This window comes from Scyliorhinus torazame, chromosome 18 (genome assembly GCF_047496885.1).
Source record: "Scyliorhinus torazame isolate Kashiwa2021f chromosome 18, sScyTor2.1, whole genome shotgun sequence".
Taxonomy (NCBI): Eukaryota; Metazoa; Chordata; class Chondrichthyes; order Carcharhiniformes; family Scyliorhinidae; genus Scyliorhinus; species Scyliorhinus torazame.
Window position 1 is genome coordinate 133,645,388 of NC_092724.1, and position 26,387 is coordinate 133,671,774.

Sequence of the window (26,387 nt, forward strand, 5' to 3'; positions counted from 1 at the left end):
ACAAAAGAACAACTGTTCTTCTGTTGGTTTTATTTCATTTAATAAAAAAAAAAAACATTTTATGAGGGTATTTGTAGTTTTCATAATAATGATAACGGCAACATAAACATGGTATATAAAACATTTCCATCCCTATCAAGTTCCTCACACCCCCAACAATGAAACAATAGCCTAAACCACCCCCCTCTAGATTTCTGCCTCTGCTGACATTTTCATTTTCCCTGAGAAAGTCGACGAATGGCAGCCACCTCCGGACGAACCCTAACATTGACCCTCTCAGGGCGAACTTTATTTTCTCAGCACTGAGAAACCCAGCCAAGTCGCTAACCCAGGTCTCTAATTTCGGGGGCTTAGAGTCCCTCCACATTAACAGTATCCGTCTCCGGCTACCAGGGCGGAAAAGGCCAAAACGTCAGCGCCTCTCTCCCCCTGGACTCTTGGCTCTTCCCGACACTCCAAAGATCGCCACCTCTGGATTCGGCACTACCTGTGTTTTAAGTACCGTGGACATAGCCTTAGCAAAACTCTCTAAGCTTCGGGCATGCCCAAATCATGTGGGCATGATTTGCTGGACCTCCCGCGCACCTCACACACCTGTCCTCTATCCCAAAAAACTTGCTCATCCAGGCCCCCGTCTTGTGTGCCCGGGGGACTACCTTATCAGGCTAAGCCTGGCACATGATGAGGATGTGTTAACACTGCTTAAGGCATCCGCCCACAGACCAGCCTCTATCTCTACCCCTAGCTCATCTTCCCACTTGCACTTTAGTTCCTCTATCTGAGTTTCCTCCGACTCCATAAGTTCTTTGTAGGTATCTGATACCTTCCCTTCATTTTTAAAACACTAAGGGCACGATTTACTGGCCTTGTTGCGCTCTGGCAGATCCCAGGATGGGTCTCCTGTGGGCTTCCTGGCAGCCAGTTACACCTGGGGGAGCCATGCCTGAAATGAGGGTGGAGGGAAGATATGAAAGTGTGCGGGGCGGGGGGGTTGCAGGGTGGATGTGAATGGGCCTCCGGAAGGTTGGGGGGGAGGGTGATGGTTGGGGATCCTGAAGGGGGGGGGGGCCCAATAGGGGGAATTGGAAGCCCTGGAAAAGGGAGCCCCTCAGCAACCCACACTTGGGGTGTTGTGGGGTAATGCCCATGTGTGTGTGGGATGACATTGCCCATGGGTGATGTGGGGACCCACCAGCCCTCTTGGAAATCGGAGCACCCTTGCAAAATGGTGGCCCGGTCTCTGAGGAGCTGGTCTGGCCAACGGGTTCGGCTCCCCAGTGTGGACTTGACCAGGGAGAAACTGCCCAGGGCTCAAAAAAGCCGTGGGGAACTCGCCGACAGAGCCCTAGAGAAACTGCCAGCAAAATCCTCCACACATGACACTTAGAAACTTTTCCGTTAGGTCGCGCCCGTCTCATTAATTACATACGCAAAAACACTTTAGATTTGTAAATTATCTTTATAGATAAAATTCTTTAAAATTTGCAAGGGTACGAGAGAAAGGCCACTAAGTCCTGTTGCTCATTTGGAGAGCTGGCGCAGACACGATGGGCCGAATGGCCTCCTGCACTGTAACAATTCTATGACTTTTAACGAAATGAAGTTGCGCCACTTCTTGATTTCAAATAGTTAAAAATGGTCATTGTGAATCCCACTGTTGATATTTTTAAAAATCTTGTTCTTCTTTCAAGGCTCTGTACAGCTTGAAGTGCGGCTGATGCCAGCATCAAATAGATTTGAGGTTTCCGAGAACAATAGCTTGGCTGTTAGCGGTAAGTCCCGTTGGTTAAAGCTTTGCTCCTGATCGAATGAATCATCTCGTCTGGGCTGTTCTTATGGCGACGAAGTAAAAAGGAAAATCCAAGGCCTTCTTGTGAGACTCCAAACATACCAACAATGGTGGCATATCTTCCCGATGCTAAACTTTTCATTCTTTACCACCTCACTCTGGAGTGGCCTCCCACTCCCGATGAAATCGTGCAGGAGGTGGCAATTAGCAGGCCACCGCCGCATCCCTGCCCTGTTGGGGATGTGAGGCAGAGATTTGACAAATTACTGGCCGTCTCAGTAGTGAGAGTTCTGCTAAGGCCCAAGCAGCAGTGGCCCAATGGGAGCCCTCTTTGCCAGGAGAGGGCTCTCATTGCATCAGTTCCAATACTGTTGGAGACGTGCCTCTGAGCCAGGGAGACTGTGTCCTTGTCATTTTTTTTGCATTTAAAATAACACCTTTTCAATTCCTTCAAATTGTTCGCATCTCTGACCTGTGCACGCACCTCCGAGTTGCTGGGTTCTTGACACCGCAAAGGGCCCACGTGACACTCGGAAGATTGCATTCCTGTGGTTAAGTTGACACTAATTGACTTCATTGTATACCATGATAAATCCAGGCCGTCCTTTTGTGTCTTGCCGCGTACATGTCCTTTTTATATTGCTGTGCTGACTTCCTTATCTCATATTTATTGTTTGAATTCAAAAGTAGTATCTGCAATGTAGCACAGCAAACTTTATGAATTTATTAGCTCATTGCAGTTTACGATAGTCAGTGTTACCTGGTTGGGCCTCCATCGATACCAGATGGTGAAGTAAATGTTTCTATAATTCACATTTCTAGAGAAATAGCTTGTTGTGAAGGTGCATTTGCTTGAGGTTGTTTACGGCCAGTTTGTGCTCAAACGATTTAAGTATATAATTTTAGTAATCCATTTGTAGACTTCAGTTACTTTATCAGGTTGTGCATTTAATAATAGAATAATTATGTATCATTGTGTAATCAGAAAAGCAATACTCAGCAGAGTTCTCAATGATGATGTTGAATTTGTGTCGCAAAAGGACAAAATAGTCACTTGGTAGTACAGAATTTGAGTATTGCTGAAAAAGGCTTTGTTTAAGTTCAAACCAGGGCAGAAATGCACGGAACCTTGCAGCACAGTAGCATAGTGGTTAGCACTGTTGCTTCACAGCGCCAGGGTCCCAGGTTCGATTCCTGGCTTGGGTCACTGTCTGTGTGGAGTCTGCACATTCTCCCCGTGTCTGTGTGGGATTCCTCCGGGTGCTCCGTTTTCCTCCCTGAAAGACATACTTGTTAGGTGACTTGGACATTCTGAATTCTCCCTCAGTGTACCCGAACAGGCGCCAGAATATGGCGATTAGGGGCTTTTTACAATAGCTTCATTGCAGAGTTCATATAAGCCTACTTGTGACAATAAAGATTATTATTATTAGATGTTCTGATGTTCTAAAAAAAATTGCCGAGGCTCTTTGCTATGAGTTGTATTTTATGTTCATATTGTAACGTTACTAATTGCAGGAAAAGTGACTCTTTTGGAAGAAACAGCCCTAAATGACTTTAGGAAGCAGGTAAAAACAAATGCAGAGGTTGAAGATACAGAGACAACATTCAGTCTTTCTCCTGATGACATTTATAAAGAGCTGCGTCTGCGTGGCTATGAATATGGAAAAAACTTCCAAGGAATCTTGGAATCTAATAATGCTGGTAAGTGCTATATTGAAACTTCACAGTTTTTGTGCTTTCAAAAGGGGCACATTTAACACACGACCTGAGGGAGACTGAATCGTAATGTATTAAAATCTACTTTCTTGTGCCAGGCGATAAAGGGAAGTTGCTGTGGTCTGGGAACTGGGTGACGCTTTTGGACACCATGTTGCAGATGATTGTGGCCGGACTGGCTGGTCGCAGTCTGAGAGTACCAACACGTATCCGCTCTGTGCGCATCGACCCACAACTTCATGAAGAGAGAGCCCAAGATTACAAAGAAAACAGAAAAGGTTTTTGGGGGATGCTTACTATGATAAATTTGGTAGAGCGGTTTGAATATTTAACCTTCAAAAGTGGAGAGATGTTATGTGATTGGTATTCAACTTAAGTCTGTGTGCCAGGTGGTGAGCTAAGTCCATTTGATTAGTAACTGTGCACAATGATATCAAGTTTTAAATTTACCTAAGTTTTTGAAAGTTAAGTAGGTACAAAATGCAAACACAGGGTGACACAGTGGTTAGCACTGCTGCTTCACCGCTCCAGGGACCAGGGTTCAATTCCGGCCTCTGGTGGCTCTGTAGTTTGCACTTTCTCCCCGTGTCTGTGTGGGTTTCCTCCGGGTGCTCCTGTTTCCTCCCACAGTCCAAAGATGTGCAGGTTAGGTGGATTGGCCATGCTAAATTGCTCCTTAGTGTCTAAAAAGGTTAGGTAGGGTGACTGGATTATGGGGATAGGGTGGAGGGGTGGTCTTTCAAGGGCCGGTGTAACTTGATGGGCCGAATGGCTTCCTTCTGCACTGTCAATTCTATGATTTTTGTTCTGAGATTCAAACAATTTGGCTACTTTACCAGGCTGCCAACAGACCACATCCATTTTTAAAAAAGAAATATCAGGAGCAAAATGCTGGAATCAAACAAAAAGAGAGGACGCTGGAAAACCTCAGCAGATCTGGCTCTTCAGAACTGAAGGGAGGAAGAATGTGTTTGATATTAAACTGTAGCTGTGAGAGATTGCAACAAAACAAAGCAACTTTTAAGCACAAACGGCAGATGGCTTGGTGGGGGAGGAGGGGAGTTTGCATTGAGGCAATATGTGTATGGGATATTTCCTTCGGTCCTAATCCCATTTGCCAGCACTTGGCCCATAGACTACAAACGTTAACTCTGTTATCTCTCCTCACAGATGCTTTTTGCTCTTAAAAGGCTCATTTTTCTAAAGCTGTTTTTGCTTCAGTTGATGGAGATTTGACACTGCGTTGATCTTTGCATTCTGTAATAAGTACAATGACCCATCTTCCACTTGCAATGTTGCAAAAAGCTACATTAGCACGTTGTTCAGTAAAATTTGTAAGACATTGCTGAACTTCAACTAAAGTCATTTCGAAAACATGAATACACATCAATGTATTCATACAGAGCAGCAGAAGCTGCTGACCTTTCAATACTGGCTGCGGCATAAAGAAATGATTCTGCACAATGCCACATTTTGTATTTTGCAATCTGCGCAGACCTTTAGTGACGAGATCAGTAATGGAACTGAGGTTCTTGATTCGAACAGTTGATTTTTCTCTCCGCCTCTTCGCAGCTGTGGATGTCGTTGTGAATCGTTGCCTCGACACCATTATAGCCGGAGGAGTCCAGATCAGCGGGTTACATGCAACAGTAGCTCCACGCCGGCATCAGCAGCAGACCCAACCGATTCTGCAGGAGTTCCATTTCACCCCATACTTGGAGAATGACTGTCTAATTGGGAGTGAGAAGCTTCGTTCCTGCCTCGCACAGTGCAAAGGTGAGCAGGTATTCCGGAGAATGAATATCGCTGGTTTAAAAAAAAAAAAAAAGAAATGGGAATAAGGGGCTGGATTCTCTGGTTTCCCCCAGCTGCGTGTTTCTCGGTGTATCGCTGTTCGCTGCTTGGCATTTCCCATTGCAGCCGCCCCACTTGCCGGGAAACCCATGGGCGGGGGTGCACTGCCAGCGGGAAAGGTGATTCGCAATGGCCGGAGAAATGTTTCATCCGCATTATCCCTAAACGAATCAAACCGGTAATAGCTGGGCAGACTGCAGTCTCATTTCTGCCTTTATGTCCCACGACCCTCCCCTTGCGTTTACACTTCCTTGGGCTGCACATCATCCCAAACTACAAGAATTGTACTTCTTCCAGGCCTCTGATGCTGCTAATGAATGACTGAGATGGGATGGGAACTAACCAGCTGACTTCTCTCCTTCTCCAGGGGAAATGCCTGGCAGTTTCTATGTTTCTGGTGATGACTTGTTTAAAATGAGGAGCTGACTCTGTGTGGCGTCGTTATTGTCCATTCTGCAGCGCGTTGGAGCACAGAATCTTTTTTTGCTACCTCTAATTCCACCTGATTGATGTTCCTCATTTCAGCCCTCTCCTGATTTTAAACATCTGCTTTTCCAGGTTTTGTGCAGAAGCTGCAGGACAAGTTGTCCAATCATGGCCTGAAGCTTTCTTTCTCTGGCCTGCCGACTGGTATAACCGCCTTTGCTGGAACCACTGGCACGGAGAAAGGACTACTGCACATGCTCAATGTACTGTGTGGCTTAGACCTGAACGGGAATCTTTGGTCAGAACTGCAGCAGACAGTGGAGACGGAAAAAGGTTGTCTACATGAAGATGAGTTACTGAATGGATTACTGGATGGCCCAGCATTGAAATCCTGTCTGGATATCTCCCTGGAAAACACCACTAGCAAGAAGATGAAGATTATAGAGGTAAAGGCATTTTTTTTTTTTTTTTGTCTAGCAAAGTATTTTGGACGCAACTCTCGTGATAGTGCCTTACCCCAAGTTTAGGTTAGAGGCAGGGAAAAGAATTGGATTCAGAAGGGAGAGGTCATGTTTAATTAGTGGGCAGCACGGTAGCATTGTGGATAGCACAATTGCTTCACAGCTCCAGGATCCCAGGTTCAATTCTGGCTTGGGTCACTGTCTGTGCGGAGTCTGCACATCCTCCCCATGTGCGCGTGGGTTTCCTCCGGGTGCTCCGGTTTCCCCTCTCAGTCCAAAGATGTGCAGGTTAGGTGGATTGGCCATGATAAATTGCCCTTAGTGTCCAAAATTGCCCATAGTGTTGGGTGGGGTTACTGGGTTATGGGGATAGGGTGGCGGTGTTGACCTTGGGTAGGGTGCTCTTTCCAAGAGCTGGTGCAGACTCGATGGGCCGAATGGCCTCCTGCTGCACTGTAAATTCCATGATCTATGATAAAATTAATCAATTTGCTGGAGTTCTTTGAGGTGATGTGATGGACAAGGATGAGGGTGTGCATATTATCTACTTCAAATTCAGGAACACATTTACCACTGCCAGATATCACAGGTGAACCCATGGCACAGATGGAGGGAAAGATGGGGTGGGTCTTTGTAGTTAGGTGGGTTGACCTCAGACCATGACATTTTGGAAGAAGCCAATGAGCTGTTTCCCATCAGAGCTCAGCATTGGGGGGGGGGGGCGGGGGGGGGGGGCGGGGGGGGGGGGGGGCGGGGGGGGGGGCGGGGGGGGGGGGGGGGGCGGGGGGGGGGGGGGGGGCGGGGGGGGGGGGGGGAAAAGAGGGAGAGAGAAAGAAGGAATTTGTGATTTGAGAAGTCGAGTCCAGGAATGTTGTTGGTCTCCAGAGTGATTTTGAAGCGTTGGAAACATGTATCCATTTTTCTGACCGGAAGCTTCAATAATGGTTCTATCCAAACACATGGTGGTGCTGACAGCATTGAGGAGACAATGCATCATGTTAGTCAGAAGTGGGTAGCAGTGGCAATTTTACAAATTAACAGAAGAAGTGGGTGCTAAACTGAGAGTTTGTTATTTTTAAGCAGTTTACCAATCTTTTTTTTATTGTGGTAGCTTTTTGTTCCCTTCCTTTGCAGCCTGTCCAAATGCTTACCGGGTGCTCCGGTTCAGAAAGACATGCTTGTTAGGGGAATTGGACATTCTAAATTCTCCCCTCTGTGTACTCGAATAGACGCCAGAGTGTGGCGCACAGTATCTTCATTGCAGTGTTAATGGAAGCCTGCTTGTGACAATAATAAAGATTATTATTATCCCTGTGGTTGATGACTGGGGTACCTAACCATGTTAGCGCTAAAAGTGCTGTGATGGTTCATAAGATATGATTGGGTTAGCAGCCATTTGCTTCTGAACCAATCAAAATGATTGAGAGACTGTAAAATGTTATACTTTTAGCAAAGGTAATTGTGTTTGAAAAGTCTGAGCAAATTCAGTGTTAGCCCCAATGCACTTCTGCTTTTTTTTTTAAAGCTGTATTGTTTTACTTTGGCTCTCCACATAAGGTAGCAGGATTTGATTTTGACCGCTCAGGTTTTGGGCGGTGGACCATGTGGAAAACCATACTGGTAGGCCTCTAATTCAGGCTCAGGGTATTTTAAATTCCATAGGTCATTTGATTGACATCATTTTTATCACACTCTTCACTTTAATTTTTTCATAGTAGCTCCTGAATGGGCATTGCCAGTAGGGCATCAAGATTAAAATTGACAGGTTACCATGTGTTTTAATGCAGATAATGATTGTAATTGCAAAGTGGCTAGGTGTACCTTTTTTCAGGGGGGAGTTTGCCAGAGGTACTGATCCATCAGCTAATCACTAGCCTTGCTGACTACAGCATGTTGTCCTGGCTCTTCTCGTCGACAGGCAGAATGCTATAATGATGTGATGGGGCTTCTTGTAGGGAGTAATTAAATCTATCTGGGCACTGGAATCCTTCCTTCAGGAGGGAATGATTACCATGATTCGGCACTGTAGCTGTGTGGGTGAGGTGTAGTAGTGGTGCATGTGCACAGGACGTCAGCCTTGACCCCAAGCAGCCATTCTGGAACATTTTGGAAGGGTGGAATGGTTTTGGGGGGGGATGGGGTTGATTGGTTGAAATCAACCCCAAGGTGTTGTCTATGTGCCTTTTTGTGTGCAATGGCTTTGAGAAATTGAGGCAAATGATGTATTGTATCTTGTCATGTGCCAAAGTGTTTTGCTATTATTTGCTATACAAATCTGTACTGCTTAATCAAATATAATTAGCTGTGTCATTAATTTTCCATTGAAATTGAATCTGCACCTACACCTTGCACAATCTAGTGTCTGGTCTCCAAATGTGTCTACAGTTTATTAGATTGAGCAACACATCTTACATTGAGCAAATAATGCTGTTGGTGAAACCTTCTTGACACTAACATTTATGATTTTTGAAATTGTTCTTCCTAAATCTCTGGAGAAATTTGGGGACCCATGCATCCTATTCTAGACCCAAAGCAGGTATAAAGGGAGGTTAACTGAAATGAATAGTAAAAAGGGTAACGTGTTGCCTCACACCTTGATCTGAATTTTCCGTCTCTCCTTGCTGCACTGCGGCTGATCTCTCCTTCTCCACCCAAAGCTGCGAACAGAGCAAGAATATTAAGTGTTCCAGAATTGAGGCAGTTAATTGGAGTTGAGATACAGATGAACCATAATCTAGTTGAATGGTGGAACACGCATGAGTGGTTGAATGGCCCCCTTCTGTTCCAGTCTTCCCAACCCATTTGTGTCTACCGAGTAGCAGTAGGAATGTCCCTAAATACACCAAATGAACGGAGAAGACTGGTTGACCCAGCTGCCAGAGGTGCAGACAGAGATGGCATTATCACCTTTTCACTGATAAGGTTTTGGCAGAACCTCTCCCCAACATCAGACGGCATTTTTAAAGTGTTTGAATTCCTTTTTAAAAATAAATTTAGAGCACCCAATTCATTTTTCCAATTAAGGGGCAATTTAACGTGGCCAATCCACTTACCCTGCACATCTTTGGGTTGTGGGGGTGAACCCACGCCAACCAGGGGCGATTTGCACAGACAGTGGCCCGGGATCGAACCCAGATCCTCGAGTGTCGTAGGCAGCAGTGCTAACCACTATGCCACTGTGCCGCCCCACAAGTGTTTGAATTCCTGACTAAAAATCATGTTGGAATTTTCTTCATGAGTATGTGGAATTTGCTGGCTTGGCCAGCATTTGTTGGCCTGGCCAGCATTTGTTGGCCATCCCTAATTTCCCTTGAGAAGGTGGTGGTGGGCCACCTTCTTGAACCGCTGCAGGCCATGTAGTTAAGATGCACCTACTGTGCTATTGGGGGAGGAAGTCCCAGGATTCTGGCTAGCGACAGTGAAGGAATGGCGAAATTGTCAAGTCAGGATGGCAAGTGACTTGGAGGGGAACCTCCAGCTGGTGGGGTTCCCATGTTTCTGCTGTCCTTGTCCTTCTAGATGGTAGTGGTTATGGGTTTGGAAGATGCTGTGTCAGGAGCCGTGGTGAGTTTACTGCAGTGCATCTTGCAGATGGTGTACACGGCTGTCGCAACGCGTCGGGGGGGAGGGAGTGAATGCTTGTCGGAGGGATGCCAATCAAGTGGGCTGCTTTGCCCTGGATGGTGTCGAGCTTCAGGAGTGTTGTTGGACTGCCCTCACCCAGGCAAGTGGGGAGTATTCCATCACACTCCTGACTTGTGCTTTTGTAGGTGGTTGACAGGCTTTGGGGAGTCAGGTGGTGAGTTACCTATTGCAGCATTCCTAGCCTCTGATCTGCTCTTGTAGCCACAGTATTTATATGGCTAGTCCTGTTTCTGGTTCATGGTAACCCCCAGGATGTTGATAGTGGGGGATTCTGTGATGGTAATGCCATTGAATGACATGGGGCGATTGTTTTATTCTCTCTTAATGGAGATGGCCATTTCCTGGCACTTGTGTGGCACAGATATTACTTGAAAGCCCAAGCCTGGATATTGTCCAGGTCTTGTTGCATTTGCATGTGGACTGCTTCAATGTCTTGAGTCGCAAATGGTGCTGAACATTGTGCAATCATTAGCGAACATCCCCACATCTGACCTTGTGCACATCTTTCTGACCTTTTGTTGGAAGGAAGGTCATTGATAATGCAGCTGAAGATGGTTGGGCCTAGGAAACTGCCCTGATTAACTCCTGCATGATGTCTGGCATTGAGGAGACTGACATCCAGCCACCACAGCCATCTTCCTTTTTTATGACTCCAACCAGTGGAGAGTTTTCCCCCTGACACCCATTGATTTTGCTAGGGCTCCTTGATGCCATACTTGATTAAATGCTGCCTTGATGTCCAGGCACTCTCTCCTCACCTCTGGAGTTCAGCTATTTTGTCCATAATTGAACCAAGTCTGTAATGCAGAGGAATGAGGGGGGATCGCATAGAAACCTATAAAATTCTAAAAGAGCTAGACCAGGTAGATGCAAGAAGGATGATCCTGATGGTGGGGTTGTCCAGAACCAGGGGTCACAGTCTGAGGTACGAGGTAGACCATTTAGATTAGGAGAAATGTCTTGACCCAGAGAGTGATGAGCCTGTGGAATTCGTTAGCACAAGAAGTGGTTGAGGCCAAAACATTGCTTTCAAGAAGCAGTTAGACATAGAAAGAAGTTGGGGAGAAGGGGACAAAAGGATATGGGGGAGAGCAGGATCAGGATTATCAGCTATGTTGATGAATGGCAGAGCAGGGGAGAAGTCTCCTACTCCTATTTTCTATGTTTCTCTAATGAGGTCAGGAGCTGAGTGACCCTGACGGAACACAAACTGAATGTCAGTGAGCAGGTTATTGCTAAGTAAATGTCACTTGATAGCACTGTTGATGACTCCTTCATCACTTTGCTGATGATGGAGAGTACACTGATAGGGCGATAATTGGCCAGATTAGATTTGTCCTGATTTCTGTGTACAGGATATATCTGGGCAATTTTCCCCATTGCTGGGTATATGCCAGCGTTGTAGCTGGGTGGGGGTGCGTCAAGTTCTGGAGCCCAAATCTTCAGTAGTGTTGCCCATAGCCTTTGCGGTATCCAGTGCCTTCAGCCGTTTCTTGATATCCCGTGGAGTGAAGCTAATTGGCTGAAGACTGGCATCTGTGATGTTGGGGACCTGTGGTGGAGCCAGAGATGGGTCATCCACTCAGCACTTCTGGCTGAAGATGAAGTGAATGCTTCAGCCTTGTCTTTTGCACAGATGTGTTGGGCTCCTCCAACATTGGGGATAAATGTGGAGCCTCCAGTGAGTTTAACTGTCCACGACTGGATGTGGCAGGACTGCAGAGCTTGGATCTGCTCCGTTGCTTGTGGGATTGCATAGCTCTGTCTATCACTTGCATGCCAAACAAAAGCAGCAAGTAATCCTGTGTTGTAGCTTCATCAGGTTGACACCTCATTTTTAGGTTTGACTGGTGCTGCTTCTGGCATATCCTCCTGCACTCTTCATTTGAACCGGGGTTGGTCCCCTATCTTGGTGGTAATGGTAGAGTGGGGGATATGCCAGGCCATGAGGTTATAGATTGTGGCTGAGTACAGTTCTGCTGCTGATGGCCCACAACACCCCATGGATGCCCAGTCTTGAGTTGCTCGATCTGTGAATCTATCTCACTTAGCATGATGATAGCTCTACACAACGTCATGGAGGGTATCCTTGATGTGAAGACGGGACTTTTGTCTCCAAGGGCTGTGCGGTGGTCACTCCATTGATACGATCATGGGCAATGCATCTGCGGCAGGCAGGTTGGTGAGGATGAGGTCTAATATGTTTTCCCCTCTTAGTTCCCTCACCACCGGCTCCCTATGTAGCATATTAAATTTTGCAGAGATATAGCAGGGTGATTCAAGAGCCAGTGATGAAGAGCTTGCTTTTGCATCCCCCCCAAATGTCTTTAGCACACTGCAAGTGAGCTGGAGCAATCTGCGATTGAGCCCATGGAGAGGAACATGCAGAGCTGGCCTGTGACTAGGTGGTAGCAGAGGACATGCACGTGCTGGTACTAATGGACAGCAGAGGACTCGCATGTGCTGGTACTAATGGGCAGCAGAGGACTCGCATGTGCTGGTACTAATGGACAGCAGAGGACTCGCATGTGCTGGTACTAATGGGCAGCAGAGGACTCGCATGTGCTGGTACTAATGGACAGCAAAGGACTTGCATGTGCTGGTACTAATGGACAGCAGAGGACTCGCATGTGCTGGTACTAATGGACAGCAGAGGACTTGCATGTGCTGGTACTAATGGACAGCAGAGGACTTGCATGTGCTGGTACTAATGGTGGACAGCAAGGACCTGAAACCTGATTGCACCTTCTTGCAGGCACGAAAAGTGTTAATAAATGTCATTTTTTGTTTCAGCGATGCTCCAGTACTTTCGAACAATAATCACCTTTCTTAAAATCCTTCAATTTAGTAATAATATACAAGTAACAAAACCTCGTACTCTATCGCCCTATACTCAACTGCCCCCCCCCCCCCCCCCCCGGGTCGCTGCTGCTGGTCATCCGTCTTCCCTCTAACGTTCCCCTAGGTAGTCGAGAAATGGCTGCCACCGCCTGGTGAACCCTTGAGCCGATCCTCTCAGGGCAAACTTTATCTGCTCCAGTTTAATAAACCCAGCCATATCGTTTACCCAGGCCTCCAGTCCGGGGGGTTTCGCCTCCTTCCACATGAGTAGGATCCTGCGCCGGACTACGAGGGACGCAAAGGCCACGACATCGGCCTCTTTCGCCTCCTGCACTCCTGGCTCTTCCGCAACTCCAAATAGAGCTAACCCCCAGCCTGGTTTGACCCGGGCCTTCACCACCTGCGAAATCACTCCCTTCCAATACCCTTCCAGTGCCGGGCACGCCCAAAACATATGTGCATGGTTTGCCGGGCTCCCACCACACCTCCCACATTTGTCCTCCACTCCAAAGAACCTGCTCAATCTTGCCCCCGTTATGTGTGCTCTATGTAGCACCTTAAATTGAATCAGGCTAAGCCTGGCGCATGAGGAAGAGGAATTTACCCTGCTTAGGGCATCAGCCCACATACCCTCCTCTATCTCCTCCCCTAGTTCTTCTTCCCACTTTCCTTTTAGTTCGCCCACCGACTCCTCCCCCTCTTCCCTCATCTCTCGGTAAATCTCTGACACCTTGCCCTCTCCGACCCACACCCCTGAAAGCACCCTGTCCTGTATCCCCTGTGTCGGGAGCCGCGGAAATTCCCTCACCAGTTGTCTAGTAAACACCCTCACCTGCATATATCTCAAGAAATTCCCCCGGGGTAACTTATACTTTTCCTCCAGTGCTCCCAAGCTCGCAAAAGTCCCATCTATGAATAAATCTCCCACCTTCCTAATTCCCAACTGGTACCAGCTCTGAAATCCTCCATCCATTCTTCCTGGGGCGAACCTATGGTTGTTCCTGATAGGGGACCCCACCAGGGCTCCCCGCACCCCTCTCTGTCGCCTCCACTGTCCCCATATGTTCAGTGTTGCCGCCACCACCGGGTTCGTGGTGTACTTTTTCGGTGAGAACGGTAGCGGCGCCGTCACCAGCGCCTCTAGACTCGTCCCTTTACAGGACCTTCTCTCCAGCCTTTTCCATGCCGCTCCCTCACCCTCCATCATCCATCTACGTATCATTGCCACATTGGCGGCCCAATAATAATCTCCCAAGTTTGGTAGTGCCAGTCCTCCTCTGTCCCTACTGCGCTGCAGGAACCCCCTCCTTACTCTCGGAACTTTCCCTGCCCACACAAAGCTCGTAATGCTCCTATCTATTTTATTAAAAAAGGTCCTGGTGATTAAAATAGGGAGACATTGAAATACAAATAAGAACCTCGGGAGGACCATCATCTTAATTGCCTGCACCCTGCCCGCCAGCGACAGAGGCTGCATGTCCCACCTCTTGAAGTCCTCCTCCATTTGTTCTACCAGCCGTGTCAAATTAAGTCTGTGCAAGGCTCCCCAGCTCCTAGTGATCTGAATCCCCAAGTATCGGAAGTTTCTTTCCACTTTCCTTAGCGGTAAGCCTTCTATCTCTCTACGATATATTATTGGAAAATTAACATGGGAAACCGCTTGTCCTTTAAAATGCAGAACCCAATTTTCCCACGTCATTTCTGATGGTATCAGTGAAGCTTTTGTTGAAGTAGCACCGTGGAGATTGTCAGAACCACTGACTTAAAGCATCATGCTTCTGATTTGGGCATTGCCCGTTTACCTGTGATAACTAACCCACCCGGAATAGGCCGTTACACAAACTGATGTCTTAAATATAGTGACTGCCAGGAGATTTCTGGTTGATTATTTTCTGAACAGTGAAACTGTTACCACCTGATGGGGCAGTCCAGATGGATCAGTTGCTCGTTTCCTATCTTTACATTTTTCTATGTTCATGCATGAATGTTTTCTTAACAATATTTTTTGCCCTCTTTTTTTTTTTTGTTTTTGTTTTAGGTCTCCGCAGGAAATGGAAATTTGTATTCTCGCATTGTCCCTTTACTGAACCACCAGCCAGTAATCAACCTTGACTACATTGCCACTGATCTGAACCCTGATTCCCTGTCACCCAGCCAGAACTTGCTTCAAGAGATGGGTGTTTCCATTGATCAGTGGAATCCCATGAGTCCTGCCACTTCCAATCTTACCAATGCCCAGTTAGTTGTCTGTAACAGTTCTGCATCCCTTTTTGAGGACCCTCAGATGGTTGCCTCCAATATGGCTGCCACAGTGAAAGATGGTGGATTTGTGTTGCTGCACACCCTTCTCAAAGGAGAAATCCTTGGCGAGACGATTGCATTCCTTACAGGAAAAGACCCTAAGCAACTGCGGGGACTTCTAACGCAGGTAAAATAATTTTCAGATGTTTAATTCTATTTATCCTTTGTAAGCATACCATATACAGCAGATCTAAGATGTCAATCTGTTCCTATATTGATTCTTCAGATATTTTTGCTAGAATATTATAACATGTTTGAGCCTGCAAACCCACTGAATATGCAAATATGCTTACGATATAGGAAATGCATCTTCAAAGAATCAATGGCTTGAATTTATGGGTGGTTAACATGTACAACCAAAAGCATTTGCGGATTGTTTGTTCCCAAGAGTTGTGATTGTTTTTGACAGAACTTCTTAGAAATCAGAAAATTATGATAGTGTGGTAATTTGGACATTTCTTTTTTCCTTCAGTTGTGTGTTTAACTTCAGTTACAAAATGTCCTGACTGTGCTCCATATTTACTGATATGAGCTGAATAAAAGAACTTTCTGTATCGCCCCACTGTTTTCTAGTACACTGTGTCGAATACAAGGGAAGCTGCTCAGGGTTGTAATGAAACCACTTTAGCAAAAATTTTTTTTTTTTTTAATCCTAAAATGGTTTTGTTAAATAGTGATCAGAGTTGGCCTTTCAGTTGTGTCCAGAATAGTGTCAAGACAGTGACTAGTGGAAATCACCATCACCGCAGTCCTCGTGCCTCGATACTTGTTTTGGCCTAATGGCTTCACTCTTTGTGGACCGGGTGTACAGATAAACGTTGCCTCTCGTAGTGTGAGATAATGTGTAACCGGATTGTGGAAGTGATCACAATCTGAGCACTAACAGCAGCAAGCACAAGGTGTACTGAGTGGTTGGTTTGTAAGATTGCGTAGCAAGTTGAGCCCAAGTCACGAATACAACTGGTAACTAATAGGAGTTGCCTCCAACTCTTTGAGACCCGATTGTATATAAAGGCCCTTAGCCCAAATGTTACCACCGCCGGGCACCTTTTCTGCTCGGTTGTCATATTGAAATTGAGAAATTGTAACACCCACAATGGGACCTCCAGTTCTAATCATTGATTCAGGCAGACTTGCATTTTTACAAGCTAATTGTCTCTCTTTTATATACAAACAGAGCAAGTGGGCAGAGGTTTTCAGCCAGGCCTCGCTGGACCTGGTTAGCATGAAGAAATCTTTCTATGGCTCTGTTATGCTCCTGGGTCGCAAAAAGGTTGAACCCAAGAACCCAATTTTCCTGTCGGCCCACCCAACAGATTTCAGCTGGATTGAGCCTCTGAAAGTAAGTGATTTATTTGCATTCTGAACGTTGGGCAGTTATATTCAGCGAGAGCTTTGAAGAGGATTTGGAGTTTATCGATTTTTATGAGTTATAGTTAGTTTATGAAGGCCCTTCTCAACCGTGCCCTCGCCTGAGGTGTGGTGATCCTCTGGTTAAATCACCACCAGTCAGCTCCCCCCTCAAAAGGGGAAAGCAGCCTATGGTCACCTGGGGACTATGGCGACTTTATCTTGTCTTGATTGGAACCTTGTTTTCTGATGGGCTGCATAAAAACTCAGTCTGTGGACATTGGACTTGTTCATGACGTACACGCACCTAGGTAATGCCAAAAGCTTGTTTTAGACTGCCTATATTTTTACTCCCTTCCACCATTGTTCCACAATGAATCACCTTTTTTTTTTTTTCCCCTTCCACCATTGGCATCGTATCCTACAAAATCCCCACCCTAAGCCTCTCTAGAGCCTCTGTTTTTCCAAGGTGAGCCTTCCTCCTCACTCCTATGTTGGCTCAATATCCATATTTGTCTCCGCCAATGTTCCTGTAAAACACCGTGGGATATTTTTCAACGTTAAAAAGCGAATTGTTGTTAACAGGAATGAAACCACCTGAATTAACAATTTGGCATCAAACAGCCCTGAGTTGAAAGATCTAACTGCAATGGGACCTGCTGATTTATGTAAAACATTTTTTTTTTTCTTCTTGCAGAGCATCTTGGAAGGGCACTCTGAGGATCCAGTCTGGCTTACGGTCACTAGCTGTGGCAATTCTGGAATTGTTGGAATGGTGAATTGTCTTCGACAGGAACCTCAGGGACATAGAATAAGGTGTGATTTTTATCCATGAACAATAAATATATGCATTTCAGACATTCAAAGAATGGTACAAACTTACGTTTATGGCATCACTTGCCTGAATGTCTTTTTTTTTTTAAAAAAGCATTTTATTAATGTAATCTTTTAAGATCCTTCTGGGTTTTGCATTTCTTTTTCTTTCGATTTGAGAATAATGATTAGCTTTTTTTATATTTAAAAAAGCTTTCTTCACCTGAAGCTTACCCAGCGGAAATACAACGCAAGTTTCGACTTGGAACAAATAATCCCAAAGGGATGGTGGAAGCAGGTCCCATAGGAATTTTCAAAGGGCGGGTTGGGCAGGTACTTGAAGAGAACTCATTTTCAGGGTTGTGACGAAACAGCTGGGTGGTGGGACTCTCAGACAGGTCTTTGAAAAGAGCCAGTACAGTTGGAATGGGCCAAATGGCCTCCTTTCACACTATATATGAACCTGATTTGAAAATTGAAATTGAAAATCGCTTATTGTCACAAGTAGGCTTCAATGAAGTTACTGTGAAAGGCCCCTAGTCGCCGCATTCCGGCGCCTGTTTGGGGAGGCTGTTATGGGAACTGAACCGTGCTGCTGGCCTGCCTTGGTCTGCTTTCAAAGCCAGCGATTTAGCCCAGTGTGCTAAACCAGCCCCTGTTTTGGAACTGACCTAAGAACAGAATGGAATGTATTGGAAATTCTCAAAGCCTGGCAGCAACTGTGGAAAGAGAAACCTGAGTTAATAGCTAAGAGTTTTACATCCCTCCCAGCGGGTTCTTGAGGTAGGAGGAAGTGGCGGGCAAGGCCTCAGATGGGAAACCCACCCGTCTCCAATTAAGGCCCTTAAGTGGCCAATATAACGTTGTAGGCGGGTGCGGAGGGAAGAGAGAGAGAACCTCTCTCTGGGGTGACTGGAGTGCCCTCTTCCACTAAAGGCCCGGTGACGTCTGCACCTCTACCCTCCCTCCCATGAGACCTCTTGCACTTAGCTGGGTTAGTCTCAGGCTCCCTGATGCAGTTGTTCTTATGGCCACTGCAGTGCTGTTGTTGGAGGGACTGGCGAGCTGCTGTCCAATATGATTGGCCGGCAATTCTCTAACACTGGGCTTCCTTCTGATGAGGGTGGAATTCCCGCCTTTTGCCAATTAATGCTTGTTAAGAGCATAAAATGCCATTGGACTGTCCCCGCCGACCCTTCGGAATGTTGAGCCCCTACCACACCAAAATTCAGACCAATGTTTCCAACTGATTATGACTCTACCTGGAAGTGAAGGCATTTATTCCTATTGGTACTGTATTTTTGTTCTAATGTACTAAACTTGTACTTGTACATCTTAAAGGTGTCTGAAATGAAGCAGCACACGGGAGCACCAAAGATGTCACCCGACAGGACAGCTATCACATAAGCAAATCGGAGTTCAGCATCCTATGCCCTCCTGTATCTTTAACCTGACCTGTCCTTCAACTAACGCCCCCATTGCAATAGTGTCAGTGTTTTAATTTCCTCCCCAGCCATCATTACAAAGTGTAAATTACTATTTAATGCTGAGCTGTGGACAGTTTTATGCTTTGAGGTCCAAAGAGCTTGCATGTGACAGTGAGAGAAAAGCTTTCATCTATTGGTCTCCGATTTCAAAACAAAACCCTGGTTATCGGCAAATCCCAAACTGCCTGGACACACTAACTGTTCAGCCCCTTAGCCGGTCTGTTTGTGGACCGTACCAACCAACATTCTAACTGATCCATTTTTTTTTTAAAAAAAAAAGCATCATGGTGATATACTCTGTTTTCCCTGTCAATTTGCTAAAAATGTGCTTTCACCTCGTATCTCCAGGAACTGGAGCTCTATCTGCTCTCTCTAACCTACCAGTATTTCTATGTAGCTTCCTCAATTACAACACCCCTTCCCAAACTCACTCGCCTCTTCATTTTGAGACTGGGTGCTGTTGATGCTAATCTGAGGGGCTTTAAGTAGGTATAATTCTAGTAGGTGTGGGGAGGTATTGTCAGGCTGTTCAGAGAGTATCTATTTTTCAGTTGACCCAAAATTTAGAGTACCCAATCCATTTTTTCCAATTAAGAGGCAATTTAGCATGATCAATCCACCTACCCTGCACATCTTTGGGTTGTGGGGGCGAAACCCACGCAGACACGGGGAGAATGTGCAAACTCCACACGGACCGTGATCCAGAGCCGGGATCGAACCTGGGATCTCGGCGCCGTGAGGAAGCAGTGCTAACCACTGCGCCACCATGCTGCCCCCTTGGGTTCTTAAAAACTGTGGTTATGTTCTTCTTTGAGTCAACTTTCAATCTGCAGTTTGAAAGTATTTTGAAATTCAGTGCTTTTCATTCCTATACACTCTTGGTAAGAGCATGTGACAATTCACCGGGATGTATTATTTAGTGAATCGATGAGTTAACATGTTCAGAATGTTAAAGAGAACAAAGTGTTCCAGGCAAAAGTGAAGCACAACACCCCGAATGTGAGTTCACCGTGCACCCGGTGTGTACATATCTCCCGCAGTGGTCAGAATTCTCCAGTCACGGCGACACAGTGGTTAGCACTGCTGCCTCACGGCGTCGAGGTCCCAAGTTCGATCCCGGCTCTGGGTCACTGCCCGTGTGGCGTTTGCATATTCTCCCCGTGTTTGCGTGGGTTTTGCCTCCAAAACCCAAAGATGTGCAGGGAAGGTGTAATGGCCACACTAAATTCCCCCTTAATTGGAAAAAATGAATTGGGTACTCTAAACTTATTTTTTTTTTTAAAGTCAATGAACATTCAAAGAGCTCGCTGCGTTTTAATTCCACCCAATGTGACTTGGGCATAGTGATGCCATTGTGTCGTGTTAAATGCCACTTTGTCACAAAGCATTCAACTTTTAGGAATAAAAATCAACGTGGTAGATTTTATTAAAACTGCAAGAGACCGGTGGAGTGTGAATAGCCAGAATGTGGAGTTTAGCTTGGCTATGAGTAACTGGGTTCTGTACTGATATATTTTCATTTTGGGCATGTTTAAACTTGTTTGTTTGGTGACTTAGTTGTTGGCTAGTTTCAGTTGATTATTATGTAGCGCCATCCGCCAAGCTCTTGACAGCTAATGAAGTGGAACCGGGTACTTGCTTAATAGGTTGACTTTATTTGGAAATAGGTGGTGCTGTTAGTGGTTATTTGATATTTGACTTGCGGCATTTGGGCTATTAAATAAATTAAAACAAAATAAGTCTGTTCCATTGTGCTGAAAGGTGCCAATGTCCTTCTGGAGGGGGTGGGGATTCCAACCGGAGGCTGCTAAGAGCAGGAGTAGGACAGCTCCTATTGTTAGAAGCAGATAGCTCAGCAGAAATGTGCCGCGAAAATATATTATATGTGTGTGTTCCAAATAGTTGGAGCTAGAAGTGAATGGCAAAAATGTGGCATGCACACAACAGTCATAAAGAGTTAAAGTATCAATAACTAAGATAGCAGTGGCACCCTTTCGAAAATATGTGGCGGGATTCTTCGGAAACCGGCGGGGCGGGCAACTCCGACGGGAAGGAGTGGCGTGAACCACTCCGGCGTCGGGCCGCCCCGAAGTTGCGGAATCCTCCACACCGTCAGGGGCTAGGCCAGCGCTGGAGTGGTTTGCGCCGCGCCGGCGCGGAAGGGCTTGGCGCCGTGCCAACCAGTGCCGGAAGGGCCTCCGCAAGTTGGCGCATGCGCGGGAGCACCAGAGTGTGCTGGCGTCATCCCAGCGCATGCGCAGGGGGGTTCATCTCCGCGCTGGCCATCGCGGACTGTTCCACCAGCCGGCGCGGAGGAATAGTGTGCCCCCACGGCACAGGCCCGCCCGCGGATCGGTGAGCTCCGATCGCGGGCCATAGAATTTACAGTGCAGAAGGAGGCCATTTGGCCCATCGAGTCTACACCGGCTCTTGGAAAGAGCACCCTACCCAAGGTCAACACCTCCACCCTATCCCCGTAACCCCACCCAACACATAAGGGCAATTTTGGACACTTAAGGGCAATTTAGCATGGCCAATCCACCTAACCTGCCACCATAGGGGCACCCACCAGGGCCAGATTCCCCCCGCGCGCCCCCGAGGACTCCGGAGGCCGCCCGCGGAGCCAGGTCCCGCCGGCAAATACCTGTCATAACATACGCCGGCGGGATCTGCCAAAAATGGGCAGCCACTCGGGCCGGAGAATCGCCGGGGGGAGGGGCGGTGCTGCCAGAGGCCGCCGACCGGCACGGCCCGATTCCTGCCCCCGCCAAATCCCCGGCGCCGGATAATTCGGCAGCCAGCGGGGGCGGGATTCACACCGGCCCGGGGGGGGGGGTCGGAGTATCCCGCCCATGAAGTTTGCCAATGTGTACTCGTGAAGGATATGTAGGATCAACCACGAAACTATAGCCCACTACATATTTCTAAATACCTGCTAACTTTATCTCCCATTAGTTTGTTACTCGAGGACAGGGAATGTGCACTTTATAAAGGCGGGAGTTTCATTTTGGCAGTAATTGTTTGATCTGAAAAAAATACCCAGGAATGTCCTGTACACATAGAGCAGGACATATCCAACCCAACCAATTGCCGTACCATTAGTCTACTCTCGATCATCAGTGAAGTGATGGATGGATGTTGTCATCGACAATGCAATCAAGTGGCACTTGCTTATCAGTAACATGCTCATTGGTGCTCAGTTTGGGTCCCATCAGGACCACTTGGCTCCTGAGCTCCATTATAGCCTGAGTTCAAACATGGACTACTAAAGAGCTGAAATCCAGTGGTGAGGAGAGAGTGACCGCCCTTGATATCAAGGCTGCATTTGACCAAGTGTGGCATCGAAGAGTCAATGGAAATCGGGCGGGGGGGACGGGACGACTTCTCTACTGGTTGGAGCCATACCTGTACCCAGCACAAAGAAAGGTGGTTGCAGTTGTTGGAGCTAAGTCATCTCTGCTCTAGACATCACTGCGGGAGTTCCTTGAGGTGAGTTCCCGAGGCCCAACCATCTTCAACTGCTTCATCAGCAACCTTCCTTCCACCATAAGGTCAGAAGTGGGGATATTCGCTGAAGCTTGCACAATGTCCTATACCATTCACGACTCCTCATACTGAAGCAGTCGATGTCCAAATGCAACAAGACCTGGACATTATCCAGGCTTGGGCTGATATGTGGCAAGTAACATTCACAGCACGCAATGCCAAATACTTCAAGAGTGAATCTAACCATTGCTCCTTGACATTCAGTGACATTACCATCACCGAATCCTCCACATTCTGAGTTACCATTGACCAGAAACTGAACTGGACTAGGCATATAAACACTGTGGCTGCAAGACCAGGTCAGAGGTTAGAAATCCTGTAGCGAGTCACTCACTCCTGACTCCCCAAAGCCTGTCCGCCATCTTCAAGGAGATGGGAATTTGATGGGATACTCTCTCCACTTGCTTGAAGAATTTTGACATTATCCAGGACAAAGCAGCCCCGCTTGATTGGCATGCCTTCCACAAACATTCACCCTGCCTCCTCCACCAAGGAGGCACAGTAGCAGCAGTGTGTACCATCTTAAAAATACACTGCAGGAACTATCCAAGGCATCTTAGACAGCATCTTGAAAAATATTAAGGTAGACAAGTCCCCAGAGTCTGATGGAATCTACCCCAGAGTACTGAAGGAGGTTAGAGAGGAAATTGCTGAGGCCTTGACAGAAATCTTTGGATCCTCACTGTCTTCAGGTGATGTCCCGGAGGACTGGAGAATAGCCAATGTTGCTCCTTTTGTTTAAGACGGGTAGCAAGGATAATCCAGGGAACTACAGGCCAGTGAGCCTCACATCAGTGGTAGGGAAATTACTGGAGAGAATTCTTCGAGACAGGATCTACTCCCATTTGGAAGAAAATGGACGTATTAGCGAGAGGCAGCACGACTTTATGAAGGGGAGGTCTTGTCTCACTAACTTGATAGAGTTTTTAGAAGAGGTCACAAAGATGATTGATGCAGGTAGGGCAGTGGATGTTGTCTATATGGACTTCAGTAAGGCCTTTGACAAGGTCCCTCATGGCAGACTGGTACAAAAGGTGAAATCAAAGGGGATCGGGGGTGAGCTGGCAAGATGGATACAGAACTGGCAAGGTCATAGAAGGCAGAGAGTAGCAATGGAAGGGTGCTTTTCTGATTGGAGGGCTGTGACTAGTGGTGTTCCGCAGGGATCAATGCTAGGACCTTTGCTGTTCGTAGTGTATATAAATGAATTGGAGGAAAATGTAACTGGTCTGATTAGTAAGTTTGCAGACTCCACAAAGGTTGGTGGAATTGCGGATAGCGATGAGGACTGTCCGAGGATACAGCAGGATTTAGATCGTTTGGAGACTTGGGCGGAGAGATGGCAGATGGAGTTTAATCCGGACAAATGTGAGGTAATGGATTTTGGAAGGTCTAATGCAGGTAGGGAATATACAGTGAATGGTAGAACCCTCCAGAGTATTGAAAGTCCGAGAAAGGTAGTCGAGCAGGCTTACAGCATGCTTGCCTTCATTGGCCGGGATTGGAATGGAGGGATACGGACCCAGGAAGTGTAGAAGATTTTAGTTTAGATGGTCCATCCGATTTTAGTTTAGCATGGAGGGCCGAAGGGCCTGTTCCTGTGCTGTACTTTTCCTTGGTCTTTGTTCTTGTTCAAGACCACCACCATCTAGAAGGGCAAGGGCAGCAGGTATATGCGATCATCACCACCACCACCTGGAAGTTCTCCTCCAAGTCGTTTACTATCCTGACTTGGAACTAGATCGCCGTTCATTCACTGTCGCTGGGCCAAAGTCATGGCACTCCCTCCTTAACAGCACTGTGGGTGTGCCTGCACCACATGGACTGCAGCAGTTCAAGAAGGCAGCTCACCACCACTTTCTTGAAGGTAATTAGGGAAAAGCAATAAATGCTGACCTAGCCACCGAAGCCTGCAATCCTTGAATGAATAAACACAAAATGAAAAACGGTAATTTAGAATTGAATGGCCGTTTAACATCTCGCCTGTTTTTTTCTGATTTAATAATGAAGCTTACAATGGCTCAGTCTGTAAAACCGCTTCAAACAGCAGAGGAGCTCGGTCAAAGAAACCATGTTTGAAATATGTTCTGGTCATTTAGGTTCTTGTGCTGTTAGGTTTTGCCGCACATTGGCTTGATCCTGCCCCATGTTAATTTTTTTTATCAATCATCTGTCCTCAGGTGTGCATTTGTAACAAATTTGACCTCTTCCTCGCCTGTTCCCTCTCTGGACGCTTGTGGAAAGGACATGAAAGCCATTCTCCGCAATGACTTGGTGATGAATGTTTATCGCGATGGACACTGGGGGAGTTTCCGACACATTTTCTTACAAGGTATTTAACCTGTATTCTATGGAAGTATCAATAAATCAATTCGGTCTTTTTAACAAAGACTCACCTGGCCATATTTGTGCCATACCTAAAGATCATAGGAGATCATCATAGAATTTACAGTGCTGAAGGAGGCCATTCGGCCCATCGCGTCTGCACCAGCTCTTTTTGAAAGAGCACCCTACCCAAGCCTCCACCCTACCCCCGTAACCCATAACCCAGTAACCCCACCCAACACTAAGGGCAATTTTGGACACGAAGGGCAATTTAGCATGGCCAATCCACCTAACCTAATCCACCTAGGGATGAATGTATCTTGCACCAATTTAAGGTTTTCCGCCCTCACCGCAGTGAAGTAACTAACCTGATCTCTCTCCCAACTGCGAGAATTCATTTTGGAAATGATGGTGAAAGATGGAGAAATTTGGAAGCTTTGCCTGGGCGAGAGTGATCCGGATGTTCAAATGCCAGTGGAATTCCTGGTGCGCGTGCGATTTCATAATCGTTGGTGTGGAGATTGTCTCAGATTTCCAAGTCTGTGTCGGTTTTAAATTTTCAAGTGCTGGCAGGCGAGGGGAGGTACAGGAAACCCAACTGGTGACCCATTTAGCTACTTCAGGAGTTTATCAGAGTGGGGTGAGGGGATCTTTAAACTGATTCCAGCTCAATATTTGTGTTTGTCCCCATCCAAGTGACCCCATTGATCAAAATGGAGGAGGTAAAATCAAATCTTGGCAGCTCTTTGCCATTCAAGACGAGGCTGTTTCTTCAGACTCTGGGAGTGGGCAATAGCAATTCCCTATGAGCAGGTTCTGGTGGGAAAGGAGCATTTGATCTACACTGCTCCTATTGAAGCCTTCATTTGGTAGCTGATTTGTGAGGGAAACCTTTTGTGATCGCGGGTGTTGTGATCTCTATGTGTGCATATACGCAAGGGGTTAATGTGTAATCAGTAGCACCACGTGCAGGCAGCACGGTAGCATTGTGGTTAGCACAATTGCTTCACAGCTCCAGGGTCCCAGATTTGATTCCCGGCTTGGGTCACTGTTTGTGCGGAGTCTGCACGTTCTCCCCGTGTGTGCGTGGGTTTGCTCCGGGTGCTCCGGTTTCCTCCCACAGTCCAAAGATGTGCAGGTTAGGTGGGATTGGCCATGATAAATTGCCCTTGGTATCCAAAATTGCCCTTCGTGTTGGGTGGGGTTACTGGGTTATGGGGATAGGGTGGAGGTGTGGACCTTAATGGGGTGCTCTTTCCAAGAGCCGGTGCAGACTCGATGGGCCGAATGGCCTCCTTCCACACTGTAAATTCTATGATCACTAGAGGGCCGGACCAACAGGGATATAAAAGGCAGCCACATTGGGTCTCTCTCTCTCTTGGGTGCGCTGTGATCAAAGCAACAGCAGACTAGTTCAGATGGCTAGTGGAGTTACGTGTTTACCGTAGTTGGTTCTTGTTAACCTTATCACTAGTATCAAAGTTAAAATAAAGAACTCGTGTGAATATTGTTGTAGTTACTCAATAAACCTTTTTTGTTACTACTGGAAGAGTTTGAATCTTCTTGATCGAGATTCAGAATACCTCATCACTAACCAAGGATTGAGTAGCACATGTTACCTACCACACAGGTAACAAAACACCGGGCTCTTTTGCTTTTGTAGCACATTATCTATTAGTACTGTATTGTTATCGGGAAAGGATTTGACGGGCAGATGAGAAAACACTGGGGCAAAAGAGGGAACGGTAACGTTGTAAAGAAAGGGCAAGTCAGGTCTATATTTGACTTTTCTTGCTTCCTTGTTTGCTTCATTACGCTGCAATAGGAGGA

The 26,387-nt window shown here is 46.7% G+C and overlaps 1 protein-coding gene across 1 annotated transcript in view; it reads left to right on the forward strand.

Moving 5' to 3' along the window:
* fasn (fatty acid synthase) overlaps positions 1–26,387 on the forward strand; it is a 118,581-nt gene that overhangs the window by 53,037 nt on the left and 39,157 nt on the right. Inside the window, exons 18-26 of the mRNA XM_072483409.1 lie at positions 1,692–1,772; positions 3,308–3,493; positions 3,607–3,786; positions 5,081–5,284; positions 5,921–6,234; positions 14,774–15,163; positions 16,214–16,378; positions 17,084–17,202; positions 24,413–24,564. Of these exons, the coding sequence (XP_072339510.1) occupies positions 1,692–1,772; positions 3,308–3,493; positions 3,607–3,786; positions 5,081–5,284; positions 5,921–6,234; positions 14,774–15,163; positions 16,214–16,378; positions 17,084–17,202; positions 24,413–24,564 (1,791 nt within the window). The remainder of the gene's footprint in view (positions 1–1,691; positions 1,773–3,307; positions 3,494–3,606; positions 3,787–5,080; positions 5,285–5,920; positions 6,235–14,773; positions 15,164–16,213; positions 16,379–17,083; positions 17,203–24,412; positions 24,565–26,387) is intronic.